This window comes from Poecilia reticulata, linkage group LG2 (assembly GCF_000633615.1).
Source record: "Poecilia reticulata strain Guanapo linkage group LG2, Guppy_female_1.0+MT, whole genome shotgun sequence".
NCBI classification, from domain to species: Eukaryota; Metazoa; Chordata; class Actinopteri; order Cyprinodontiformes; family Poeciliidae; genus Poecilia; species Poecilia reticulata.
Window position 1 is genome coordinate 18,887,580 of NC_024332.1, and position 23,632 is coordinate 18,911,211.

The 23,632-nt window shown below is 40.8% G+C and overlaps 1 protein-coding gene across 4 annotated transcripts; it reads left to right on the forward strand.

The window, feature by feature from the left end:
- The first annotated feature begins 87 nt into the window (after nt 1–87).
- On the forward strand, nt 88–23,552 carry dcaf6 (ddb1 and cul4 associated factor 6). Of its 4 annotated transcripts, XM_008435105.2 has the most exons (21): nt 88–475; nt 4,410–4,471; nt 7,913–8,005; nt 8,853–9,038; nt 9,131–9,244; nt 10,509–10,644; nt 11,318–11,529; nt 13,126–13,219; nt 14,480–14,599; nt 14,779–15,129; nt 16,068–16,271; nt 18,139–18,198; nt 19,316–19,505; nt 20,479–20,588; nt 21,057–21,369; nt 21,498–21,539; nt 21,915–22,053; nt 22,286–22,442; nt 22,542–22,630; nt 23,271–23,376; nt 23,456–23,552. In XM_008435105.2, exons 1-21 carry the CDS (start codon nt 388–390, stop codon nt 23,512–23,514), a joined length of 2,925 nt encoding a protein of 974 aa, XP_008433327.1. In that variant the 5' UTR covers nt 88–387; the 3' UTR covers nt 23,515–23,552. The 4 variants fall into 4 exon arrangements, with proteins under 4 accessions (XP_008433327.1, XP_008433336.1, XP_008433342.1 ...); XM_008435114.2 differs by lacking the exon at nt 21,498–21,539; XM_008435120.2 differs by lacking the exon at nt 16,068–16,271 and having other exon boundaries at nt 89–475.
- The last annotated feature ends 80 nt before the right edge of the window (nt 23,553–23,632 follow it).

Below are 23,632 nucleotides of genomic sequence, written 5' to 3' on the forward strand. Positions count from 1 at the left end.
TAGTTGACTCTGACAGCCATTTCTTCCAGGCGTATGAGAACGAACGCACCTGCCTTCTTTGTCAAAAGCACGCACTTTCTCGCGTTGTTTTGATCCAGCTGACCGCTATCCGCAGAAAGAAATAAACCAGGCTAGGCTAGAAAGACAGAGAGTTTGGATTCCGTAGAGCAGAGACACGGACCGTGTGGACTCTGAGGGACTGACGGCGGGGATCGGACTGGGGCGACTTTCCCCCCACGGCGATGCTGAGCGCCACATCCAGCTAGCACCGTCCCGACAGAAAGGGACCGAAGTGGATGGAAATCCGACAAAAGGCGACGCCGTCCGGGGAAGGGTTAGCTTAGTTTAGATGTTATTGTCAGCTAAAAACAAACCCACTTGGTCGCAATGTCCTGCACTGGGAACCTGGTTTGGGATGTTAATAAACGTCTGATTGGATACGGGGAGCCTAACTCCATCAGAACCAGCTATTTAGGTAAGAACCAAACACCAAGTCGCTATGCTAACGCTGACATATGTGACAGGACGTGTGTTGATTTGTTTGTTTTTAGCTGAATCGGAAGCTGTAGAGTTTTGCTGTTCCTCAAATCAAATTAAGCTGTGTATTAACCGGGATCTTATTCTGCTATCTAACACAACAATTTAGCCACTTTATTGAGGTTAAAGCTGGATGTTTGCCGATTTCCAGATCATTTAGCACTTCAGATTACAGTATATATTTAATCCATAACACAGTATCTATGTGCCAGGCAACAGATTGGTGATATTACAGTACTCTGGGATGATCTACTTTCATGATCACGGACAATTAACAGCTTGAGACATAAAGTAAACATCTATGTCAGATCTCTGGAGTATTTCAGCACTCAAATGTTGGACTTTATTATGAAAATTAGTTGTCCTTGTGTTTTAACAGAACTTAAACTTGTTTTGTGTGAGAAATGTATCGCGGATTATGTGGAAAACGATTTGTAGAAACCCTCCAAAGGCATCTTACCAAGACAAACAAAAACAACAAAAACATTTTAATTTGTTGATTAAAAATTAGATAAAAATGTAGTTTGTGTGTTAAGCAGATTTGATTTATATTGCCATTACAGATCTCCTTCAAATATTAAACATATCTTACAAATAGCAAAACAACTGAAACATCCAGAACCAGTATAAAAATCTGGGCTTGTTTTGACAAATCTGCACTAGAATAATGAGAATATTTTATACACTTTTCAAAAATGTTTTTTTTTTCTAATTGGGAATTAAAATCTTAAAATTTCTTTCTGTAGCAACAGGTGGGGGAAGGGCAGCCTTACTCAGTTCTCCTGACAGCTAAAAAGATAAAAAACTAATTTAAATCCTGTAATTTACAAGAATGAACAGGGAAAGAGAAGAATATAAATTATATCACAGACATTCAAAAATGTAACTTTTGCGGAACTGGGAAATATTTAAAGGTTCAAAGTAAAGCAAAACTAAAATTAGTTAAACAATAGTTAAAAAAGAAGTATTACATGCATTTTTCAGTTAAAGTATATACAAAGCATAAAGCAACCAGCTTATCTATTTCCATTTTTAGGTTTTGTTAAAAAGGAGAATAATAAAATAAATTTAATGGTAAATCTAAGGTAGTAAATTGTGCCTTCAAGATTGTTGGAGCTATCATTTGGAAAGTTATACAGTAATAGTTTCGGAAAGTACTGGAAACCGGAGCAGGCAGATTACATTAGTGAAACGAATCTTATAGAACATTGTTTAATTTGATTTAGGATGCAGACAGGAAAAAAAAAAGACTTCCAGAAAGACTGAAACTTTATGCTTCTGTAACCTGATGGTTTATTGCTTTATTAGATTTTGATAAAAGTTTTAGAATAGCCAACTCCTATGTTAAAGAAAATGTCAAACTGTTTTAGTCTACAGCCTAAAATTATTTAAAATGTAACCATTTATTGTGTTTCTTCTGCATTTGAAAAGAATTTTAAAATGGGGAAAAAAACCCAGAAGATAACATAATAGATTTCCATTTCTGTCTGCCTGTATTGGAAGTTTAACAGTTTTTGGCATTTTCTCTGTGCTGTATGTTGAACCAGATCAGTCCTCACTAATATCTCTATTTTGACTCTTCTAGAGCTTCTTGTGCACATAAAATAATAAAAAAAAGGTTTGAGAAGACAATTTTTCTGCTGCTGAATTAAAGCCTCACCTGCTAAGCTTTTGGGTAATCTAACGTTAGAAGTTTGTCTTTTACTCGTATTCCTCTATCATATCCACATTAAGGATTAAAACATGTAAAGTCAGCTGCTGAACACGGTTAATCTTGATTGAAATTCCAGCTTTAGGTCCTTTGAGTCCATCACAGCATCATTTGCACGCTCGTGCTTTGGTTGGTATTGAGCAGCGCAGATAAACCAATCAGTAAAGATGGCTGCCGTTGGGAGAAGCAGTCGATCTCCAGGACTTGTTGTGTCAAACCGTTCAGTCGGAGGCCTGAGTGCGGAGATATGAGCCTGTTGAGGTGGAGCTGGTGCCTCAGAGGTTTAGTCAGCGCCGTATTTAGCCCATCCGAGATAAAGTCAGAGCCGGGTCTGTGCACGCGAGGATGCATGCAGGGATGTGTGGGTCACACCTCTTATCAGATATATTTAGTGTTAAGAACGGCGCATCAGGAGGTGAAGCGGGGAGATAAGCTGCGAAGCTGAAAATACGGTGGGATTTGAGTTGGTTCTTTTGTGATTTCAACCAAATGGATTGTTTGATGTAAGAAAGGGAGTAAATTCATAACAAATGCTTCTATGAGCAGGTTTATTTGCTCATTTTCTTCACCTCCACTAAGTTAAAAAGTTTTTTTTGTTTTGTTTTTATACTAATGACTGGGATAAACTTAAATTTGCAGTCTGCTTGAATGCAATTTCTGTTGGCATATGATATTTCCAGAACCATCCAACCTCACTGTATATGTCCAAAATATATGTGGACACTAGGGACGGGTTATATATAGACTTAAATGTCAGTATTTTGTAGCGTATTTCATGATAATGATAAAAATCCTGATAAAAAGAGTTTAAAAATCAATGTCAGTCTGTTTTTTTTTTTACAATTGCTTGTATGCCTGACTACATGTCTMTGTTGTTAACAAGCCAAATTTTCTTAAAAACAAAATAAAAGAAAAGCCAAGAGAGTAAATTAAAATTTTTCAGGACAGCAATTACATTAAATGGTGCAATTCTATCGCTAAACGCCACACAGTAACAGCATTTATCAATATTTCTAAATGTATTGATATTTATGGCTAATCTCGTATGACCAACAGTTGATGGGGAAAAAATATTAGAAGTAAAAATCCCAACAATAATTTCAGCATTTGGAGACTCAAAGTCTGTCGAAATAAGAAGGAAATTAATTAACCGCATGATAAATGAAAATGAGGTTGATAATTCTCATTTGCATGATTTATTTATTTTTATTTATTTATTTTGGTGCATTAGTCTCTACCAGGTCCTTTTGCGAACAGCAGTTGTGTTTACAAAGACTTAAAATGTCTTCCAGTTTCAGTGTTAAATGTTCATCAAAAATGAAAAGTTTATTGAGCTTTGAGAATGCATACTTGCATTATTATGCCATTACTATTATACTACTTGAAAATGATATCAAAACAACAATATTATTGTTTATCTTAATTACTTCGACGACTATTTATCGTCCAGCAATACTAGAGGGCAACTTCCCTTTAAAGCCAGATGTAAGTTTTTACTGGCTGAGAAGTTAAAGCTCACAGAAAATAGTTAACAATGGGGAAGAAAGAAAATAGGAAAATTATTAATCATTATGTCATCCTTGCAATTAGAGGAACAATAAGTATTTTGAACAATACATACTTTTTACTCTCAACTAACTCAGAATACAACCGTTTTTTTTTTAAATTATGAACAAATACCTATTTTTGTGTGAATTTCAGAATTTGTCAGTCTTTATAATAATAAATGCCGTTGGACATTCTGGCGTCTCCAACATGGCAACGTTTTCAGCACCTTCACATGTGACATGCCTCTCCACGTCGCCCGGATTCCTGAATTTTAAACCCGTCGATGCAGGTCCAGTTTTCCGTCTGAGCAAACGGCAGCCGCAGAATTTCGCAGCTTAAACTCAAAGTCCAAAGCCGACGTCCCCAGACTGATCTCGGGAACGTGGCGGCTTCCTCGGATCCAGACAGAACTCGGCTTTTAAACCGAGAACTGAGATCACACCGTCCTCCCTCTGCTTTCTCGCTCTCGTTCTGCAGCAGCAGTATTTCTGCAAACAAGAATAATAATCCAGTGCACTCCACTCTGATTTATTGCAAACATTAAACGTGTCAAAGTGTTCCCGACTCGAATGAATGTCAGTAGGTTCTAAAAGCGTTTTTGTCTTTTCTGCAGGTAGGAGAGAATTTGTCCAGAGGCTGAAACTAGAAGCGACTCTCAACGTCCACGATGGTTGTGTAAGTGTTCTTGCATTTCTGAGTCCGTTTTTATGAGTTTATTTTGTCTTGACGAAAACCGCACAGCATGTTGTTTTCCCCTCGGTCGGTATGTAAACCCGAGCGGAGCTCTGGCTGCAGGTCAGGTGGTTGATGCCTGCAGGAAACCTGAAGCTGACGGATCAGTCACACAGCGTCTCGTGACGCCATCAGGCAGGACTTCAGCCCGACCAAAACACCGCAGCAACACTCGCACGACCTAACAGAGCTGCCTACCTTTTTTAAAATGTATTTTTACTTTTCTTTTTTTAACCTTTAGCTTGTTCTTTTTTTTTTGGTTTGTTCTTTGCATTGTCAGGTTGTATACGTTGTCTTAAAAGTGAGCATATTCTTTGAAAGTTTCCACATTGCATCTCAAATTTCATTGTATTTAATATTTACAAAACACAAAATACTGAATGACGGATGATTTTCAAGTTTGTTTGTTTTTTTTAAAGAAATCTAAAAGCTGAGGTCTGCATTTGCATTCATCCCTCTTTTCAGATTCTCTTAAATCGTGGCTCCAGTGCCGCAAGTAGCTCTTATTTTGCCTGAAACAATGCAGAAAAATATAGATAATATATATAGATATGACAAATGCAGATTTCAGCAGTTTTTATTAGTTTTTTTTTGCATGGAATAAGTCCTGCATTAAATTTTCACAAAAGAATGACACAAGTATCAGTAATATTTGTTATATATTTTTTCCTCAATTCTTTGGAAACTAGGTGCTTTTTGTAAGTGATTTATGTTTTTCTTTCTTTAAAAACCTAAAAAAAAAAACTGTAATCCTCTAAAAACAACCACAAATTTCCTATTGTAGACATTTACTTAAATATTTCAGATTGTCTTTTGACAACAGATTAGGCAACGTCCACGACTCTAATTTTTTATTTTTTTTAATTCAGCTGGACTGAGGGCAGAAATGGCTCTTTGGTTGTACAGGAAACTTTTGGCTCGTATGCAAAGAACTGCATCTTGTGGAAATTAACACTACATTACAAACATGGTGGTGGCAGCATCATGCTGTGGGGACGGTAGTCTTCTGCAGGGACAGTGTGGCTGGTCACATTTTATAGGAATATGGAGGATTATGGAAGGAAAACTGCTAGCAGAGTTTAGACTCGAGGGAGTTTAACCTTCCAGTGTGACATGCAGCATTTTTAGAGGATCATTTAATAAAAAATATTCAAGAAAAAAACATTTAAAAATATAATTATAGCTGTTTTTTTATGTAGCTTAAAGGTTAATTAATATGTTTTTATTTAAAGAGGTTTCTCTTTTTGACTAACTGAAACATTTAATCAAATGGATTAACGGTTCCAGTTAATCCATCTGATTAAATGCACAAGTCTTTAATATTGCAGAGATGAAGCCAAACCAGTCATTAACCCTCTTTTGACCACGCCATCTGCTTCTCGTTTGGTCATTTATCACACAAACACCCAGGATTACTGAAGTSATAGGAGCATGTAGTATATATTACTACTTATATAGCCTTTTTTATTTGACAAATCCGGTCTGTCTAAATATAGGAGTGTAGGCAGTCGCAATCTGTGGTGTTGCTGTTCCTTTAAATGTGTTGAATCAGAACATATGCTGAGCGAGACGATGTGCATTCAGTAATGGGACCAAATGAAGTTTTTGGGCTCTGGGATTTTCTCTCCTTTAGATTTGAGTTTTTTCAAGGAAACACGGGAATATTACTTTAAATGTGGCGCGGAAATGTGACACAAAAGTTAGTTAGGAATTTTAATTTTTTTGCAAAATGACTCTTTATGCAGCTTTGTTATAAACAGAGGCTATTGGATGAGATGAATATTTGGTAGCTGCTTTAATTACTGGCAAAGAAAAGATACTTCCATAAACTGCGCTGTCTTTCAGTGAGCCTTTTTAGCAGGAGTTGCTTCATGATCAGATTTTCTTCTCATTTTATTAAGAGCAGTGTCGTATGTTTTGGTGCTTTTGGCCTCGAGCAACATGATTCTATTTACAGGTAAAATAAGAAGTCAGTGTTTGTCCTCTCCGTGTTTGAAATTGATGGAGAAATGAAAATATCAGCCAATTAAAGTTCGACACGGAGAAAGAAATGAAATGTGCAAAAATAGGTTTCATTAAGAGTTTTGACAAAAAAAACATGTTTTTCTGCTAAAACCAGCTCCTCCTCCACTTTGAGGTGGATTTTTATTTTTATTATTTGTGGACTGGAAAACAGGAAACCAGATGATGGTTTAAGACGCTCAAACACAACAAAACAGGAAGAAAACATGCAAAGTAATTTTAATTCATCATCAGCGACAGAAACTGATTTACAGGAGATTCCCAGTGAACACTCGGGCAATAAAAAATAGTCAATGCCGTGTTTTTAAATAATAATAATTAAAAAAAACCCGTCATAATAAACGAAACCCTTGATTTTTCACTGGAATCGGCTCATTTCTACTCATCAGCGAGTTTGAAGCGTCGACCGCTGCAGAGGTGTGGGTTTTGTTTTGCAGCGCAGCTCTGAGCCCGGAGTGATCTCACTGATTGCAGCGAGCCGCTCTGTCACGACGGAGCGCCGAACGAGGCTGTGGGTCGTAATGAAATATTGATCCACAAACACACAGAAAACAAGCCGAGCTTGACGCTTTGTTCTGTTTCTGCTGCTGGGAACGTAGAACCTGGGAGTAAATCGCTGCTCAATTATTGTTGGTGTTCAGCTAAATATGAGCAAAACACAAGTATAAATCAAGGATTTGAGTGAAAATGTAGAAGCTGAATTTGATTTAGAACTTCATCTTTCTTTTATTTAAAAGGGTAGATTTTTATTTTTTTTGCCCTGTTTGGTTTAAAATGATCTTTTTTAAGTTTAAAATAAATCTCCTTTTGGACTAATAAAGTGGACTAAGGGGTGTGTAAACATTTTTGGCTGTGTCATCATTTATGATTGGTATTTTGATTTTCATACAGATAAGAGGAAATAACTAACTTATTTTAAGTGTTTTCTTCCACATATTTCATCATCCCCATCGAAATCTGTTTGCTTAGTGTGCAAAATCAGACATGTTAAATGGTTACATTTTCTTCTCTTTTGTTCATTTGTGAAACACAAAAGTGTAATTAATTGTCAGATTTGAGGCGCTGCTGTGTTTCCTTGCATGTTGTTTTTATTTAAAGATCATTGTGGATATTTATACCAACTAAATTCAATTTGTAAAATTTAAATTTGATATTTGTGGCTGTCCACACAACTAAGCGGACGGTTATTTGGTTCAAACAAGAAAACGAGAAACAAAAATATCTTTAAGATGATAAAGAAATGTAATTAGTCTCTGTCTACGGTTTTGAGTCTTGTCTCCTTTTGCCAGAATGCGGTCATCAAGTTTCCCAATTGGTTTTCTGTCAGCCCTCTAAACACTTTCTTCCTTCATCTCCTCTCAGGTCAACACAATATCCTGGAACGACACAGGCGAATACATCCTGTCGGGGTCAGACGACACCTTTCTGGTCATCACTAACCCGTACAACAAGAAGGTTGGTCGTAACTTGTGAAGTTTTCCACTGTTACGGAAACAATCGGAGACAAATTGAACCTCAAAAAGGGGGCGCTACGTCTCACTACTTTTCACACAACTTACTTACTTTGCTGTTGGAGCTCATCAAATGCAGCTCATGTGAGCAAGTTATTGCAACAGGAATATAAAACATATTTAAATTCTAAAATATGATGCGGCACTGAAGAAACAAACAAACCTGTTAGATTTTCTGGTATGTTTCGTTTTACCGTTTCAATAGTTTACGATTGGTGCTGAGGTGAGCGGTAATCGTCGTTATTTCTGCTAATCATGACGACTTTCCTCTTACAGCAAATGAAAACATGACATTTAAGATTAGGATATTATATTAGACCAATAAAAAATATTTTTTAAAAGAGAAATGTGGGTCTGTGGACAGTACCTGTGTAAAGGTTATTTTTTAAAATACACTTTTAATGTGACAAACAAGCAAGCCTCATCGGAGTGAATATTCAAATTTGTCGAACGTGACTGTGCTAAGGAAAAGGATATAAGCTTCTGAATTTGAGAAAGGTTTAGATGATTCAATCTTATTTAGCAAAATGCTCTAACGTAGACAATATTTACTCTGATTTAATGTCAGACAGTAAGAAAAAGAAGTCTCTCTACAGCGCATGCAAACATCAATCTCCTTTGGAATAAAAGGCTGCAATATGCAGACAGTTAAACATTGCTAAAATAATATTTAGAAACAATTAAGTACTGCGTGTGTATCTAAAAAAAAAAAATTGAAAGTTTAAGCTGAACAGGAGCTTTAGGTACCACAAATTCACCATAAATGTCCTCTGGTATTTCCCCGTCTTCAGGTGAAGAAGTCGATCCGCTCCGGCCATCGAGCGAACATCTTCAGTGCGAAGTTCATGCCTCACACAAACGATCAGGAAATCGTCTCCTGCTCCGGAGACGGCATCATCTTCTACACCCACACCGAGAAGAGTCCCGAGTTCAACAGGCAGTGTCAGTTCACCTGCCACTACGGCACGGCTTACGAGGTGCCCAACGGAGACGCGGCTCCGCCGACAATAAAATGCCACATTACCATAACGACCTCTGCTCTGACTTTGTTTTATTTTATTCCTCTCAGATTATGACTGTACCAAATGATCCCTACACATTCCTGTCGTGTGGGGAGGACGGCACAGTGCGGTGGTTTGACCTTCGCACAAAAACCAGCTGCACTAAAGAAGACTGCAAAGATGTACGCTGGCAACCGGGCTGGTTTTAGTTCTAGTAATATCAGTAGAAAGTTACATAAATAAGTGAGCGTTTACTAAGTCCTCGTAGTGTCGGAGGTCAGCCTTGTGGCGCTGTTGCTTCTTTCCGAAGCACTTCGGCAAACTGTTTTCTTGACTTCAGTCCAGGCTGCCTGGGATGCAGAAACCTTTGCGTGGCTGTTGTCTCATGTTTCGTTCTTCAGATCAGAACCCGTGACCTTAAAACTGCTTGAATAGTTTTACCAGGTGGCGTCGTCGTTGCCTTGCTGCTGTTCCTTATGAGAGGAGATCCGTCGGTGACTAATCTGAAGGAGGACAAACAACCAAGCGTCATGTTGGCTCGATTAGCTCGACTTGCGTAGTGAAGTCCAGTCTTTCAAAAGACGTTCAGCCATGTTTATCTGACGTTTTTTCCGTTCCACATTACCAGAAAAACGACTCCGAAATGTAAAAACGATCACACTTACCAACCTTGATATTTTTTAGATGCTTTACTTTGAGATTTATCCCAGTCTGGAGACGTTATGGATAAGCTGAAAGCAGACGTTGGAAATTAAAATTTTGGAAAATGAACCACTTCACATTTAAAAAAAAAATTATGTATCGTGATGCTTTGCACAAATTAGCATGCTGATTATTTCATTGTAGCTTTTGTAATTTAGTCTGTGCAAACATGTTTACTTTTCTCCTGTTCTCTTTGATATTAACCAACAATTGCTGCCCTCTAACCAGTCCTTTATAACATACATTTTGCAAACACTGATGCTCTGCTTTGATATGTTGTGCAGCTTTACCAAAAAAAAAAAAAGAAAACGGCCCTTATCTACATATTTCTTTGCTTTAGTTATAAGACAGTGAATTTGTCTAGCTTTTTAACTTTTAGAAATGTGTATTTGTGGCTACATTAAAGCACTACAAGGTCGCTCTTCCGGTTTTATAAAATCTTGTTCCAGTTTAAACACATCAGCTGAAAAGAAATTATCACAAGTTGGTCATCTATGCTTTTTTCTTTTTCTTACAAAAGCTTATAAGTGGAATCCATTTAAGTGTAGGTTTATTCCTCTGCTGTACCTGCAAGCCAGTCTCACTTCCTGCCTGCAGCAGGCTCTGCAGGGAGTGAGACTCTGGATGTGTATTTATATTTTTAATTCCATGTTTTTTTAATATTTTGGATCGTAAGCTTTATTGAACAGATTACCAGTTTATATCGTTCTGAGCTTCACCTTGTGGCGTTTGCTTTGATCCCAGGACATTCTGATTAACTGTCGAAGAGCGGCGACCTCCATATCCATCTCACCTCTGGTGCCGTACTACCTGGCTGTGGGCTGCTCAGACAGCTCAGTGCGAATCTATGACAGACGCATGCTGGGAACCAGAGCCACAGGTAAACTGCCCCTGTTTCGATTCTTTGTGTTTATGTTGATTTCAGTAAGATTTAAAGGTAACATATTATGTAAGTTCACAGTTTGTGCTTCCATTTGGGTCTCGACTGTTTCTGAACGCAGAAACGCTCAGCCATTTTGTGGCAGTAAGTTAATGTTTTATGGTCTCTGGAAAATGAGGCATTAAAAAAAAACAACAACAACTGTTAAGTTAGATTTTACGGTAACCTACCAACCCCAGCAAAGCCCAGCTCGTCACCTAGCAACACAAGTGGAGCACCAGCATATTTGGTCAGCTGGCTTTACTGCTGCATGCGCTATACAATGGCTGCTGGAAAAGATAAGTGTTTTGTTGTTGACTTACCATACAGAAATCACTTACTGCATCCTTGTTGGTTGTGCAGTAGGCTCCACTTCTGCTTTTCAAAGATGTACAAATGTATTGGTGTGTGGTAAGCTGCAGCTTATTTGGATTTTAAGTGCCAAAGCTGCTCTTCTCCTGTGGTTTTCAGACTAATAAAGTCTGTCTCTGCATTGTTTGAGTAATGCTTGTTGAGTAATACATGTGGGGGAAAAATGAAGGCAATCAAACTCTAAGCTGCTATTTCACATCTGATTACTTGGACTAATTAAACGGATGGTCTCGTCTTCAATATATCTTCCCTTCTTACCCAGGTAACTACATGGGCCGGGGAACGACGGGCATGTGTGTGCGCTTCGTACCTTCCCACCTGTCCAACAAGTCGTGCAGGGTGACGTCTCTGTGCTACAGCGGGGACGGTCAAGAGGTGCTAGTCAGCTACTCCTCAGATTACATCTACCTTTTCAACCCCAAAGATGACCAGGCCCGAGAGCTCAAGGGCCCGTCGGAGGAGAGGAGGGAAGAGGTGAGGCCACACTGCGATGCTTTGTAGCTTTTGTTGTTTTGTTTTTTCCTTCTTTTCAACACTCTGTTAGAAACATGCTAGGAACATTTTGTGGTCTTCTTTTACACAGCAGCATCTGAATGTAGTGTTCATTTCTTACAGGGAAATTTTCCTTTTTTTTTTTTGTTGCATCATCTATTTCTGTCAGGAAAGCTTTTTATGTTGTGGCTTTATAGAACGATTCTCCATGGTTCCTACACAGTCTGGAAAAGCATGGAAGTTAGGCATTTTCAAGTTCTGTATAAGTACTGAAAATGAAAACTAAGTATGGAAAAAAATATTTAAAATTCCAGATAATTTTTCCTAATCAGTCATTTAAACTTTGTTTCCGTCAGACTGTCTGTCTGCCCTTTCGTCCATCTGTTTATCCATCCATCAGGTTTACACAAGAGCAAGTATGCATACTTATTTCCAGTTAAGTCATCAAAGTGTCATCATCGATTTCTAGTCTTTGGTTACTGTAAAACTTTTTTTCTGTTGATTTTATCCCATTCAGACGCCTCAGATTTCATCAGGTCAGACGATTTGTTTGAGAGAAGAGTTCAGGGTTACTAAAGCGGCAGTACGATGCAGCACATAAAATGTAGCACTTTCCCTCACAGACGCCATACGGATGGAACAAAAGCATCGTTCTTGCTGGAACTTATTCACACTTATCTCCTGGAAGTCTGGCTCGATCTCACAGCTTGAATAAACGTGTCTCAACCTGCGGAAAATAGTTTCGCTTTTTAAAATAACTTCCTTCCTTCCTCTCTCTTCATATTTAAACGGCTATTTGCATATTATTTGAACCTTCTTCCCCTGGTAGCAACTTCCTCACCGAAGAGTGTCGGTCCCTCCTGTTAGTGCTCAGGTACGGAGGGTTTATTGGTTGGGGGGAAAAAAAAGAGTCGCATTTTTTTGAGCTTGCAGCGAAGAATTGGAAGAGCACCGAGGATCATTTCTTTCCCACTGTGTGATGTTGGTATGAAACTGTGACAACCAGTGAGGAAATCTGTGCTGCGGTTGTTCGTCTAAATGTGCCTGATCATGGTGCCTGGGTTTCAGCTGTGTCGAGGTGCACACACTCACACATTCCTTTCCAAATACAGCGGCCGACGCAGACGGCGTTCCTCAACCCACTGAAATAGCCTGAGCTGAGGCGTACGGCGGGGACGGGGGGCGCAGACGCCTCTCTTATCTGTCTTTCTCCTCCACCTCTGACCTCATTTAGTCCCTGGTCTTTTTCTTTCTCATTTCCTCCTCCTGTCTCGTCCCGTCCGCGCTGCTTCTCGCCACCTGTCAGGACCCTGATGACATTTCCTGTGCGAAGCAGCCGAAAGTCCCCCCCCCCACTAAGACCTTGACTTTCTATTTCTGGCTCTCGGCCTGTCGTACCGCAAAGCATCCGAGGGACTGGAAAAAAAAAAAAGGGGCAGCCTTAGTTGTGCTGCCAGAGGGGTGGGAGAGGGGGACGCCGACAGAGACGGGCAGTGTTTTGCTTTGGCAGCAGAGTTATTTTTGACTGTGCTTTGACTAACAAACCGCTAATCTTTGGCTGCGTGCGTGTTTCCACAGCTGAGGCAGCCTCCGGTGAAGCGGCTCCGGCTGCGGGGGGACTGGTCCGACACCGGACCCCGAGCCCGTCCAGAGAGCGAAAGAGAAAGAGATGGTAAGATCACGGGTTGTTCTGCTCCTCGTTTAAAGCAGACCTCTCGCATTTTGGGAGAGAGCGCCAAAAGCCTGCCCAAATGTTTTCATTCACACTTTCATCTTCTGGGTCTCGAGCAACAATCCCCAATAAACCCAGACGATTGTCTAATAGATCCTCATTAGCTATTACCTTAACAATGGCTACACTTCCTGGAGTTCACGTTGCAAAACAACAGTTATGCACATTTAATATGACATTTATAACATAAACATAACATAAATATACAGTTATGACACTTTACATGATAAAATAATTCAGCACGATAATCAAACAAGTTGAGCAACCAGAGTAGCTTTCCATCAAGATGTGATGCAAATAACATGAACCTGTACAATGATTTGCTGTTGTGCATGAATAGCGTTCTTTAGCAACCAGGGCAACAAAATTTTTTTTTTTTTTTTTGTCAGAAATATAATTGTTTTTAGCTCAGTACCTTGAATTTATTAAATCAAGAAATAGTCACTTAGCTTGTTGCATCTTTTATTATCTGCTTTTTGTCACCATCAGTCTCCTGGTATAAATCGTGTTTGGTTTTTGTTGTTGCTCCATAGCTCTTCTGTGAAATCGCAAACTATGATTTCCACAAAACTCTGCATATTTCAGTAGCCGCTCTCAATTATTATCTCTGATTTTCTCTGGTGTTGTGGCTGAAATATCTCTATATATATATATATATATATATATATATATATATATATATGGAAGCATTTACATCCGTCCATGACAACTCACCACGTGAACACACTTAATTACGCTAATTGCTTTTCTTATTAAATGGAAACATTGCTATTACAAAAGAGTGTTTTTTGTTTGTTTGTTTTTTCTTATTTGACATAATCTGAATATCGGGAAAGTTTTGCACACATTTGTAAAGGAAAAGCTGCTAATGGTGTCAGTTTTTAAAACACGGTATCTCCTTCCTGGTGGGACCTTCTCGTTCCACAGCAACATGAAACCTGCTTCACTGTGGACAGTCAAACACAACGTTGTCAAGGTCAGGAACTGGGTTGGGGCAGAGCCTGGCGTAGTGGTAGATCGGGCCCCAGATGTTGGGAAGCTATTGGTGCTCAATGCAGCCGATGGAGAAATGCTTTTCCCGTCTGAAAGCCGTTTTCTGTGATGTACCTGTATTCACAGAATACAGGTGATTCTGCTCAAATAACATTTGAGCAGAATCAAATGTTATTTTGAAACGATTCCCCTCCTCTCCCGCTTTAGGGGAGCACAGTCCGAACGTGTCCCTGATGCAGAGGATGTCGGACATGTTGTCGCGGTGGTTTGAAGAGGCCAGCGAAGCTCAGAGCAGCAGAGGAAGCCGACCTCAGGCTCGACCCAGAGGTGAGCTCTCGCTTTTTAATTCCTTCTTAGTTTAAGTGTGTTGTATAATATGAAAAAAAAAAAATTCAAAAACTGCAAAATTGTGATGTGTTTCAGTCTGAAGCTTAGTCTTTCATTCAGTAAGTGTGCTTTCCTGAGTTATTAATCTTGTTTATATTATTTGTTTGCCTCATTTCCAGGAACTGCTGTCCGGCCCGAGGGCTCGGCAAACACTCCTGCCGCCTCGGGTGCAGACTCCACCCAGGAGTCCGGGGCCCCTGAGAGGCCTGCGGAGACAGACTCCCTGGAAGTCCCTTCCAGTACCGCAGCCACGTCCGAAGCCCCGATGTCCAAATCCACTTCCTCTTCCTCCTCAGGGTTGTCATCAGCCGTCACTGCGCCTCCTACTTCMGGCTCGTCCTCRGTAGAGAGCTCGGCCYCGTCTTCTTCTCCTCTTACCTCCTCCCCTGACTCGGAGCAAAGGAGTCAGGGGGACACAACCGGGACGGCCACGCCCAYGGCCACGCCCACCTCTGAACCTGCGCAATCGGGTGAGAGTTTAGTTGTACTCCGACTGGCGTCACTGTAGTTCAGTGTGAAGGCATACTGTTTACAGAGCCTCGCAGAAATATTCGCACCCTCTGAAACGTTTCACAGTTTGTTACAGCCACAAACCTCACTGTGTTTCATTTGCATTTTTTTTTTTTTGGGAAACAAATGAAAATCTACTTATGTTTGTTGGGAAAACACCATCTCCACTATGAATACTGTGATGCTCTTCTTCAGCGGATAAAGAGAAGCTCGTCAGAGCTGACGGGACCTGAATGGTTTAGATCAGGGCCTTAGACTTGTCTCCTGTAGCAGTCTGTGCTTCAGCACAGCTTTCTGAGACCTCTGGGTTAGACTAACCCAGAGGTCCATTCAAAGTCCAGACCTAAATCTAGTTGAGAATCCGTCCAGTCTGACTAAGTTTGAGCTATTTAACATTTAAGAGCTTTTTTTTGGGGGGGGGGGGATTAATTTTAAATGTAAAAAGAGACGTGTCTCTGCCTGTGGGGCGAGACGACGTTCTGCAAAGCGTCGATTCAGGGGAGCTGAGTAAGACGCTCACCACACTTACACAGACTTTTTTTTTCTTTTGTAATTTAACTAATGAACCGTTCCCAGTAAAATGCATCATAGTTTGTGGTTATGTAACAAACTGTAATGGCTTAAAGGAGTGCGAGTGCTTCTGTAATGCAGTACGTGCGATAATGGATCTGTGAGTGTGTTTGAACGTCTGGTGTGTTTGAGCGTCTGCTTTGGAGCCACTCCACTCTAGAAGCAGCAGCAGCAGCAGCAGCAGCTTCACCTTCTTCTCCTCCAGCATCCTGTTGTCCCTCTCTTTGTCCCTCTGCTTATTTCCTCCTCCTCCTCTTCTTCCTCCTCCCCTCTCTGTCCTCCTAATGGCTCATCCACTGTCCCTGTCTCCCCTCTGCCTCTCCGTCAGAGTACGGTCCTCATCGGCTGCCCATAAGTTTAGTGTGTAGGCGTTTGCAGAGGTTGCTTCGGCTGGCCGACCCCCCGGGACTGGGTCAGCGAGCGACCGCTTCCACTTCCTCCGCAGCCTCTGAGCGAAGGGCTACCTCAGCCGCTGCTGCCTCCTCCTCCTCCTCCGCCGCCGCCTCTGCTGCTCCGAATCAACCCCATACAGGTTAACCTGCAGCAACGCCTGTCGAGTTCTGTGTCTGAGCTTCTTCATGTAACCGTGGCAGACATGTTTTGTTTGCAGACTCACTTTGGCTCCAGAAAATCCTGGTCTTGCTAGAACCCAGCACTAACCCCCGCCACCCTCCCCGTCTAATGCACCGTGCGTTTTTACAATCCCATAACCGCCAGCAGCTTCTCCGCTCCCCTCACCCACTAACGCTCTCACTCCCATCCTTTCCTCGTTGCTTTGGGTTTTCATCTGCAGACTCTCTGTTTGGAGTGGCCCCAGCGGTTGTGAATCTCTGATTGGTTTTGGTTCATGTGGTTGTTTCCCCGGTTGATGATGAAGATGCGTTGATGATTGGCTTCTTTACTGGCTTCCCTCCCTGTGGTTTGATCACTTCAACATGAAATTAAAGTCCCTGTCAAACATGAAACTTCAAGCACCAAATTTGTTGAATGAAATTTGGACTACAGCTCATTGTTATTCTGACTTTTAATTGATTAACTGGAAAAAAGGGGAACGTTTTGCAGATTTTTCATTTTGCCACTTGAGCTTATTTTCTACAATATTATAAATGCATCAAAAGTACAAATAATTGATTCAGTTCCTTTTTTAAGTAAGAAAATAAGCATAGTATTGCCTGAAATGCAATAACAGCATTTCTTTATTGTTCACTTGGTCATTCGTAGCATCGGTAGCTGAAAAAATATTTCTGACATCAACATGTTGAAGTTGATGTCAGTTCTTAAAATCAATACAGTAGATCTGGTGATTATTTGTTGGATTCACTGATTAATAACGGGACAACAAAAGGTGTCCAGATTACATTTGTTTTAAGAGTTTGAATCGAGTAAATMAAAAATTAKGCCATTTGAGGAGTTCTAGACAGAATATATTTTTAGATGATGGTTTTCGTTTATCATAAATMCAAGGTGTTTGTATTTTTTGTACAGTTTTGGCATAATTACGCCTTTTGAATGCGATCCTTTTTTTGGATTTASCGAYTAATCGATTGCTAAATTAGTTGATGATGATTTCAATAATCAATTCATCTGGTTAATTATTTCAGCTGTAAATAAAATCATGTCAGCGTAGTGAGTTGTCTTGCGGTGGACTGACAGCTCAGCCGAGGTCAAAGTTCAAACGAACGTTTTGTGTCTGATTGGGACGTGTATTGGACGCCTGGTGCTGCATTTTGCTTTCGCTCAGCTGTCATGTTGTCGTTATTCCAACATTTGCTGGATATAATTTCCATTTTTTTTTGGGGTGGGGGGGGGAAATAATAATTGTGTAGCCAGCAGACTGCAGTACATACAGACCACTAATGTTTATCAAGATGAATAATTCAGCGGCTCRCAAAAGTATTTACACCCCTTGAGCCCTTCCACATTTTGTCACCTTACAGCCACATTAGAGGCAGTGAAAGAGTTTAGAAAGTGTTCACCGCTCAGCCGTCGACATGCACAGGAGCCAGAGCGGAGTGGTTGGATCAGAGCATCTTTTTTTTTTTTTTTTTTAAATGGCCCGGTCCAAGTCCAGACCTGAACATAGATGAGAGTCTTTGGCGGGACTTAATTAAAGTTGGGCATTCCAATGTGAAAAAGTTTAAGGGTTATATTAATACTTTTGTGAGTTGCRCAGTTAGCAGATGTGGACTCGGATTTTGTTGTTTCTTTTCAGGTTTGCTCATCTCCCTCTTTGTGCTTCGTAAAAAACAATCTGCCACAGCACCAACATGTGGCTGCGTACGCACAGTTTAACTCTGTTTAACTCGAATGAAGTTTGTGAAGCTTAAGCATCTTGAGCGTGTGAGCGTTCGCCTTTGAACTCCTTGTTAAGTGTTTAGTTTGTGTGGTTTGTGTTCCAGATTCCCCTTCGTCTGTGGTAAACAAACAGCTGGGATCCATGACTCTGGATGAACAGCAGGGTGCGTCTCTCCATCCTTCCTCTGTTCTCTCTCTCTCTTTCTCTCTCCGTCTCAGACCGCGTCTGTCCTGTTTGTCTCGTTTCAGCTCTGTCTCTATTCATCCTCTTGTCCAACACCTACATGACTTTTAACATGCAGAAAGGGGGAAGATGAATTTAATTACTAGAATGAGATGTGTGGATTTTGAAGCAGATTTTTCCTTGAACCTGTCGAAGATGCAAGAGATGCATTTCAAAACGTTTCCTGACAAATTAGTTTGTCAGGGTTAATAGTTGGGCTCCAGCCTTATGTCTTACCACGACYTAAACAACTGACAGGCATTTMCTTTACTATATTTTTATTTAAGGATGCAGACCTATTATAAAAACAAATGTATTAGTAGGTGTAGTAGAGTAATGTTTGCTGCTGATTCAGYGTAAATGACAGCCTTACTTTACACTTTCTGTCTTGATTTGAGGATTTGACCCTCTAACACACAATTAATGTATTTAACTGGCTCGTCTGWACTTCTGTTGGCCACTAGGTGTCACCAGAAACCCCAACCGCAAATAAAAATAGATGTTAAGCGCAGAGTTCATGAGAAAWAATCATTTCTGGTAATAAKCTAACCAGCACAGTGACTGTTAAATGTCTTATATGACTGTAATATACATCTGAACATGACTTTTACTTATTTGGCTGCTTTTATTGCTGCCGCCCTCTGACTGTTAATAAAGTGCCACTTATATAGGCTCACAATAACAATGTGTTTTGATGAGTTCTRCAGTTTAGAAATGTTAAATRAATAAAAACAGTTTCCAGTTTGTTTTTGCACAAACTCAGTCTGAGTTGAAACATTTTTGAATAATTAAGAGTTAGATAATCTAGTAATAAATCTTCACCTTTGCACATGCATTGTAAGYTCTAAGATTGTTTTTCAGACTTTATTCTTCTTAAATTTAAACCTTCTTCTCCAATAGTTGATGAACCTTTTTGTTTTTTGCKTCGTTTTCTCTGGGTTATGTTCTCAAAACCTTTCAGAATAGTTTTTCTTTACACATTTCCAGCGCTCTTCTGCTCATTCTGCAAGCGTGAGAACTTCAACCGCCGTTGCTTTCCTTTTCGTTTCTCCCGTCAGGAGCACCTGAGACTGCGGGTTCGAATCCCGAGGAATCGGTTACCGCAGCAACCAGCAGCAACCCCACTCCCACCCCAACACCCACCCCGTCCAGCACCCGACCCAGCGCAGCAGAGCCGGTCCTCAGCCTGCACTACAGCTCAGARGGAACCACCACCAGCACCATCAAGCTGGACTTCACCGACGAGTGGTGAGAGACGAGCAGAGGAACGGTTTCTGTCCAGACTTTAAGTCGCGTCAAACTACATCKGCAATCGCTCGGTACTTTATTAACGTGATAAAGGACTCGGATACAAGATCAGATTAAAATAAGTAACAAACGGAGTCGATGTGCCAAGAGAGCTTTAGAGTTTGTGTTTAAAATCAGATCAGCATTGATGCCCTGACGGTGTTTTAAATGAAAAAGACGAAGCAAGTAACTGATTGAAAGAAGGAATTGTGTTTTTAGAGAAACATGTGCTCAGTTTAATTTAATAATTTGSCAAAACAGTGCAGCACTGACCTGTGGTTTTTCATTAGGAAGTGTTGAAAGTCTTCTTCATGATCTGCTAGTGTCTCCACCGGCACTTTGGCTTTTTTTCCCCCTGATCTAAAACTAAGATTTTGGATTCGTTAAATGATTGTAAATATTTCTGCCTTGTCTGTCTCCGTTTTGACGTTGAGCATAGAGAGCGTTCCTCCTCCTTTGTCAACCATAAAGAAATCCAAATATGTCATAACGGAGCAGTTTTTTTTTTACCCAACATTCAGCCACAGTAGTTTTAATACAGAATGTTTCGCAGGAACATATTGTGGATTATTTTGACTGATTGTTGCTAAAATCAGTGAAACCTTCAGAGATAAAGAAGGAGTCAGGGAGATGCGACTCTTGGACCCGTTCCGTTTGCAGTAATGAACTGATTCTGGGTTTGAACAAGCCAGATGATTCCAGCTTTTTTTTTTTTTTTTTTTTTAACCTCGAAGATGTCGCATCTTTGACTCTGTAGATCACTTGGACTTTATTCCTACTTAAATGAGTTTGGACTTGTTTCTGGTCATAGGAGTTAAGTTAAGATGTATCTTTCGGTCTCAAAACTCCATCCTTCACCACGTTTCGTCGGTTTCTTCATGGTAAAACAAGTTTTYGTYTTTAAGTTGGTCATTGTTTAACTTTCTCTCCACAGGAGCAGCAGCACGTCCAGCTCGATGGGCAGCGGAGTCTCCAAAACGTCCGAAGCCGTGGCGCCAAAGAGCCAGGAGACTCTGTCAGTGGAGAGTTCGGTGTCGGAACAGGGTGATTCACATAACTTCAGCATCGTGGACGCAGCTGCACAGTGTTCAGTGCCTTGCGAAGGTTCTGATGCCACTCGAGCATCGTCACCGTTTGTCACAACCGGAAACCTCAGTGGCTCCTCTGGCATTTTATGCGAAACAAACACAGAGTTGTATTTAATTAGGAAGCTGAGAGCCAAATGGATGCCACTTTAAAAAWAAATAAATAAATAAAAAAAAAGAAGGAAATTGCTAAAGAAAAAAAAAACATCACTCTAAAAACCACTGTTTGTTTTTCTGGTTGCTTCACAATTATGCAGTTTGTTGGTTTCTCACATCAGAAACCAGTAAAATACACCGAAGGTCGTGACGCGACGTCTTAAAAAGCTCGACTGGTCTGAATGCTTTCAGCTGGCTCCACATCCTCAAATTTATTCCACATTTTGCTGCAGAACAAATTGGACCATGTGTGACTTCCTGTGCTCCTCAGCTCCCTGCGAGTCCTCTGGGCAGCACGGTTTGGCAGCAGCCACATCAGAGTCTCCGCGTGACGCCTCCGGCTCCCTCAGCGTCTCCACGACTCGGGKTCCCGCCGAGTGGGAATGCGCGGGGTCTCCGCCGCAGGAGAGGACTCAGCCAGAGGGCTCCGAAGACCCGTCAGGCGACTGCAGGAGGGCGGAGCCTGCCGGGGAGGAGGGCGTGGAGGGTCAGAGCCAGCCGGCGCCTAGCAACCAGGACTCCGACGACAGCGACGACGATCCCATCCTCATCCCGCCCGCCAGATTCAGAGGGCAAGGGCAGAGGTACGTAAAGGAGGCTCCACCCGATTCAAAAAATAAACAAACAAATAAATCATCTTTGCACTTTTTAAGGATAGATTTTCTGATTTGAGTTTTGTGCTTCCACACTCACTGTTTTCAAACGAATGTAGATTTAATTCCAGAGGATCTGCAGTAGGAGATAGGATGATCAGGTAACACGCTCGCTCTGGAAACCTAAAAACAAGCTAACACTGGAGCTGCGTGATCTGCTGCACAGCATCTAAAGCCACAAGCACCACAAAGTGTTCAGCTAACCTCTTATTTTTGTTGTTTTGTTTGTTTTGACTTGGTTTGACTCGAGCCATTAATACAAAGAGCTGAGTATGGGGTGTTTGCATGCAATCACAAACGACATGAATAAAAAAACACCACGGCTGAATTTATCGTATCTGTATGCATGACAAAAGATCCTATAAAGTACTCTAGTGGTCGAGATGTAAACATCTAGAGTAAATCAAATCTTGAGTTTGCGAATGTTGTTTTTGAGTTATTTAACTTTCGTGGGTTTCTTTCCTTTTCCTTGCCAGGCGCTCTGCAGCAGCTCGCATCCAGGAGCTGTTTCGCAGGAGAAAGGAGAGAAGAGAGATGGAGGAGAGCGAAACTCAGAATATCAGGAGACCGTCGGTGAAAATGGTTTACAAGGGCCACCGCAACTCCAGAACAATGGTAAGCATYGGCCYGGTCGAACCGATCAACACACCTGATGAACAGAAAWGTTAGGTAAAGCCGTTAGTTTTATCTYGACGCAGACAATCAACGCATGTTGAAAATCAAGGTTATTTATCCGTTTTCGAAAGCTAATCCGTCTTTACGACTCTCACAGCAGAAGGACTCGAGACGCCTGTAATGTTTAGGTTTCCTGTGTGACGTTTGAGGTGCTTCTCGCCCTCGTGTCCAGATAAAGGAGTCGTGTTTCTGGGGCAACAACTTCGTGATGAGCGGCTCGGACTGCGGACACATTTTCATCTGGGACAGACACACCGCCGAACACCTCATGCTGCTGGAAGCCGACAACCACGTGGTCAACTGCCTGCAGCCGCACCCGTACGACCCCAGTGAGTCCAGTCAGGGTGGTGGTCGGCGCGCAGAACGAGACGAAAGGAATGCAGCCGTGTAATTTAGTACTTTTATGCTTTGTTTGGTTTTTTTTTCAGTTTTGGCTTCTTCGGGGATAGACTATGACATCAAGATTTGGTCACCACTGGAGCAGTCTTCGTCTTTTAACAGAGTGCTTGCTGAGGAGGTATAACAAATTATATACGGTGACTTAGAGCTGGGCGATTTYGCTTRAACATAATATCACTGAGTCATGTTTTCTTGATCTGTTTTCTAAAAAAAAAAAGAAATGATAAATGACAGGAAATATTTCCAGAAAATTGTTTTATTTCAGTTAATTCTTCTGTGAATTAGTTTTTTTTTTTTTTTTTTTTTTGCTGTTTAGTTACAAGAATGCAGTCATAATATTAGCAGATTAAGGATGCAGTTTCACCACAAGAATGTCTAAAAATTAGTTGGTTTTTTTTGTTTTCATAAAATTACTACGACCATATTCTGGTAACATTAAGACTTTATTCTAGTATTATTTTAACTCTATTCTATGTAATATTATGACTATTTTCATAAGAAAAAGCTCTTGACCTTTTTTGTTGTTGAGTTTATCGTAATTCAAAGAAACAAAAGCGGTGAAGAATGCTTGTCAAACAAGATGGCYGCCCTGGGCGTGCTGACATSACTTTGAACTTTTGGAAGAACTTCCAGAACGCTCTCTTTACAGACATAAATCTAAAAMTGTTGAATATTATTAAAAAGTTCAATGCTCCTGCCACTAGTTTCAGAAAATAAAACTCATATATTTAAAACCACTCTTATCTTCTCATGAAAAGGTCATAACCCGCAACGAGCTGATGCTGGAAGAAACGAGAAACACAATCACTGTCCCGGCCTCCTTCATGCTCCGAATGTTGGCGTCCCTCAATCACATCAGATCAGGTAAAGCTCATCGCAGACGACCCGCGGAGCGTCGCTCGTTCTCCTGTGTCAACTTTTCCTTTTCTTCTTCTTCCTGTAGATCGCCTGGAGGGCGATCGGTCTGAAGGATCCGGTCAGGAAAAYGAGGAAGAGCAGTAGCCAAGTTGGCATTTTATTTTCATGGAAAAAAAAAAAAAMMAMMAAAAAAMMAAMMAAAMMAAAAAAACACCTTTTGTTGTTGCTGTATAGCACTTGCAAAGAACCCCCCGAGATTTGT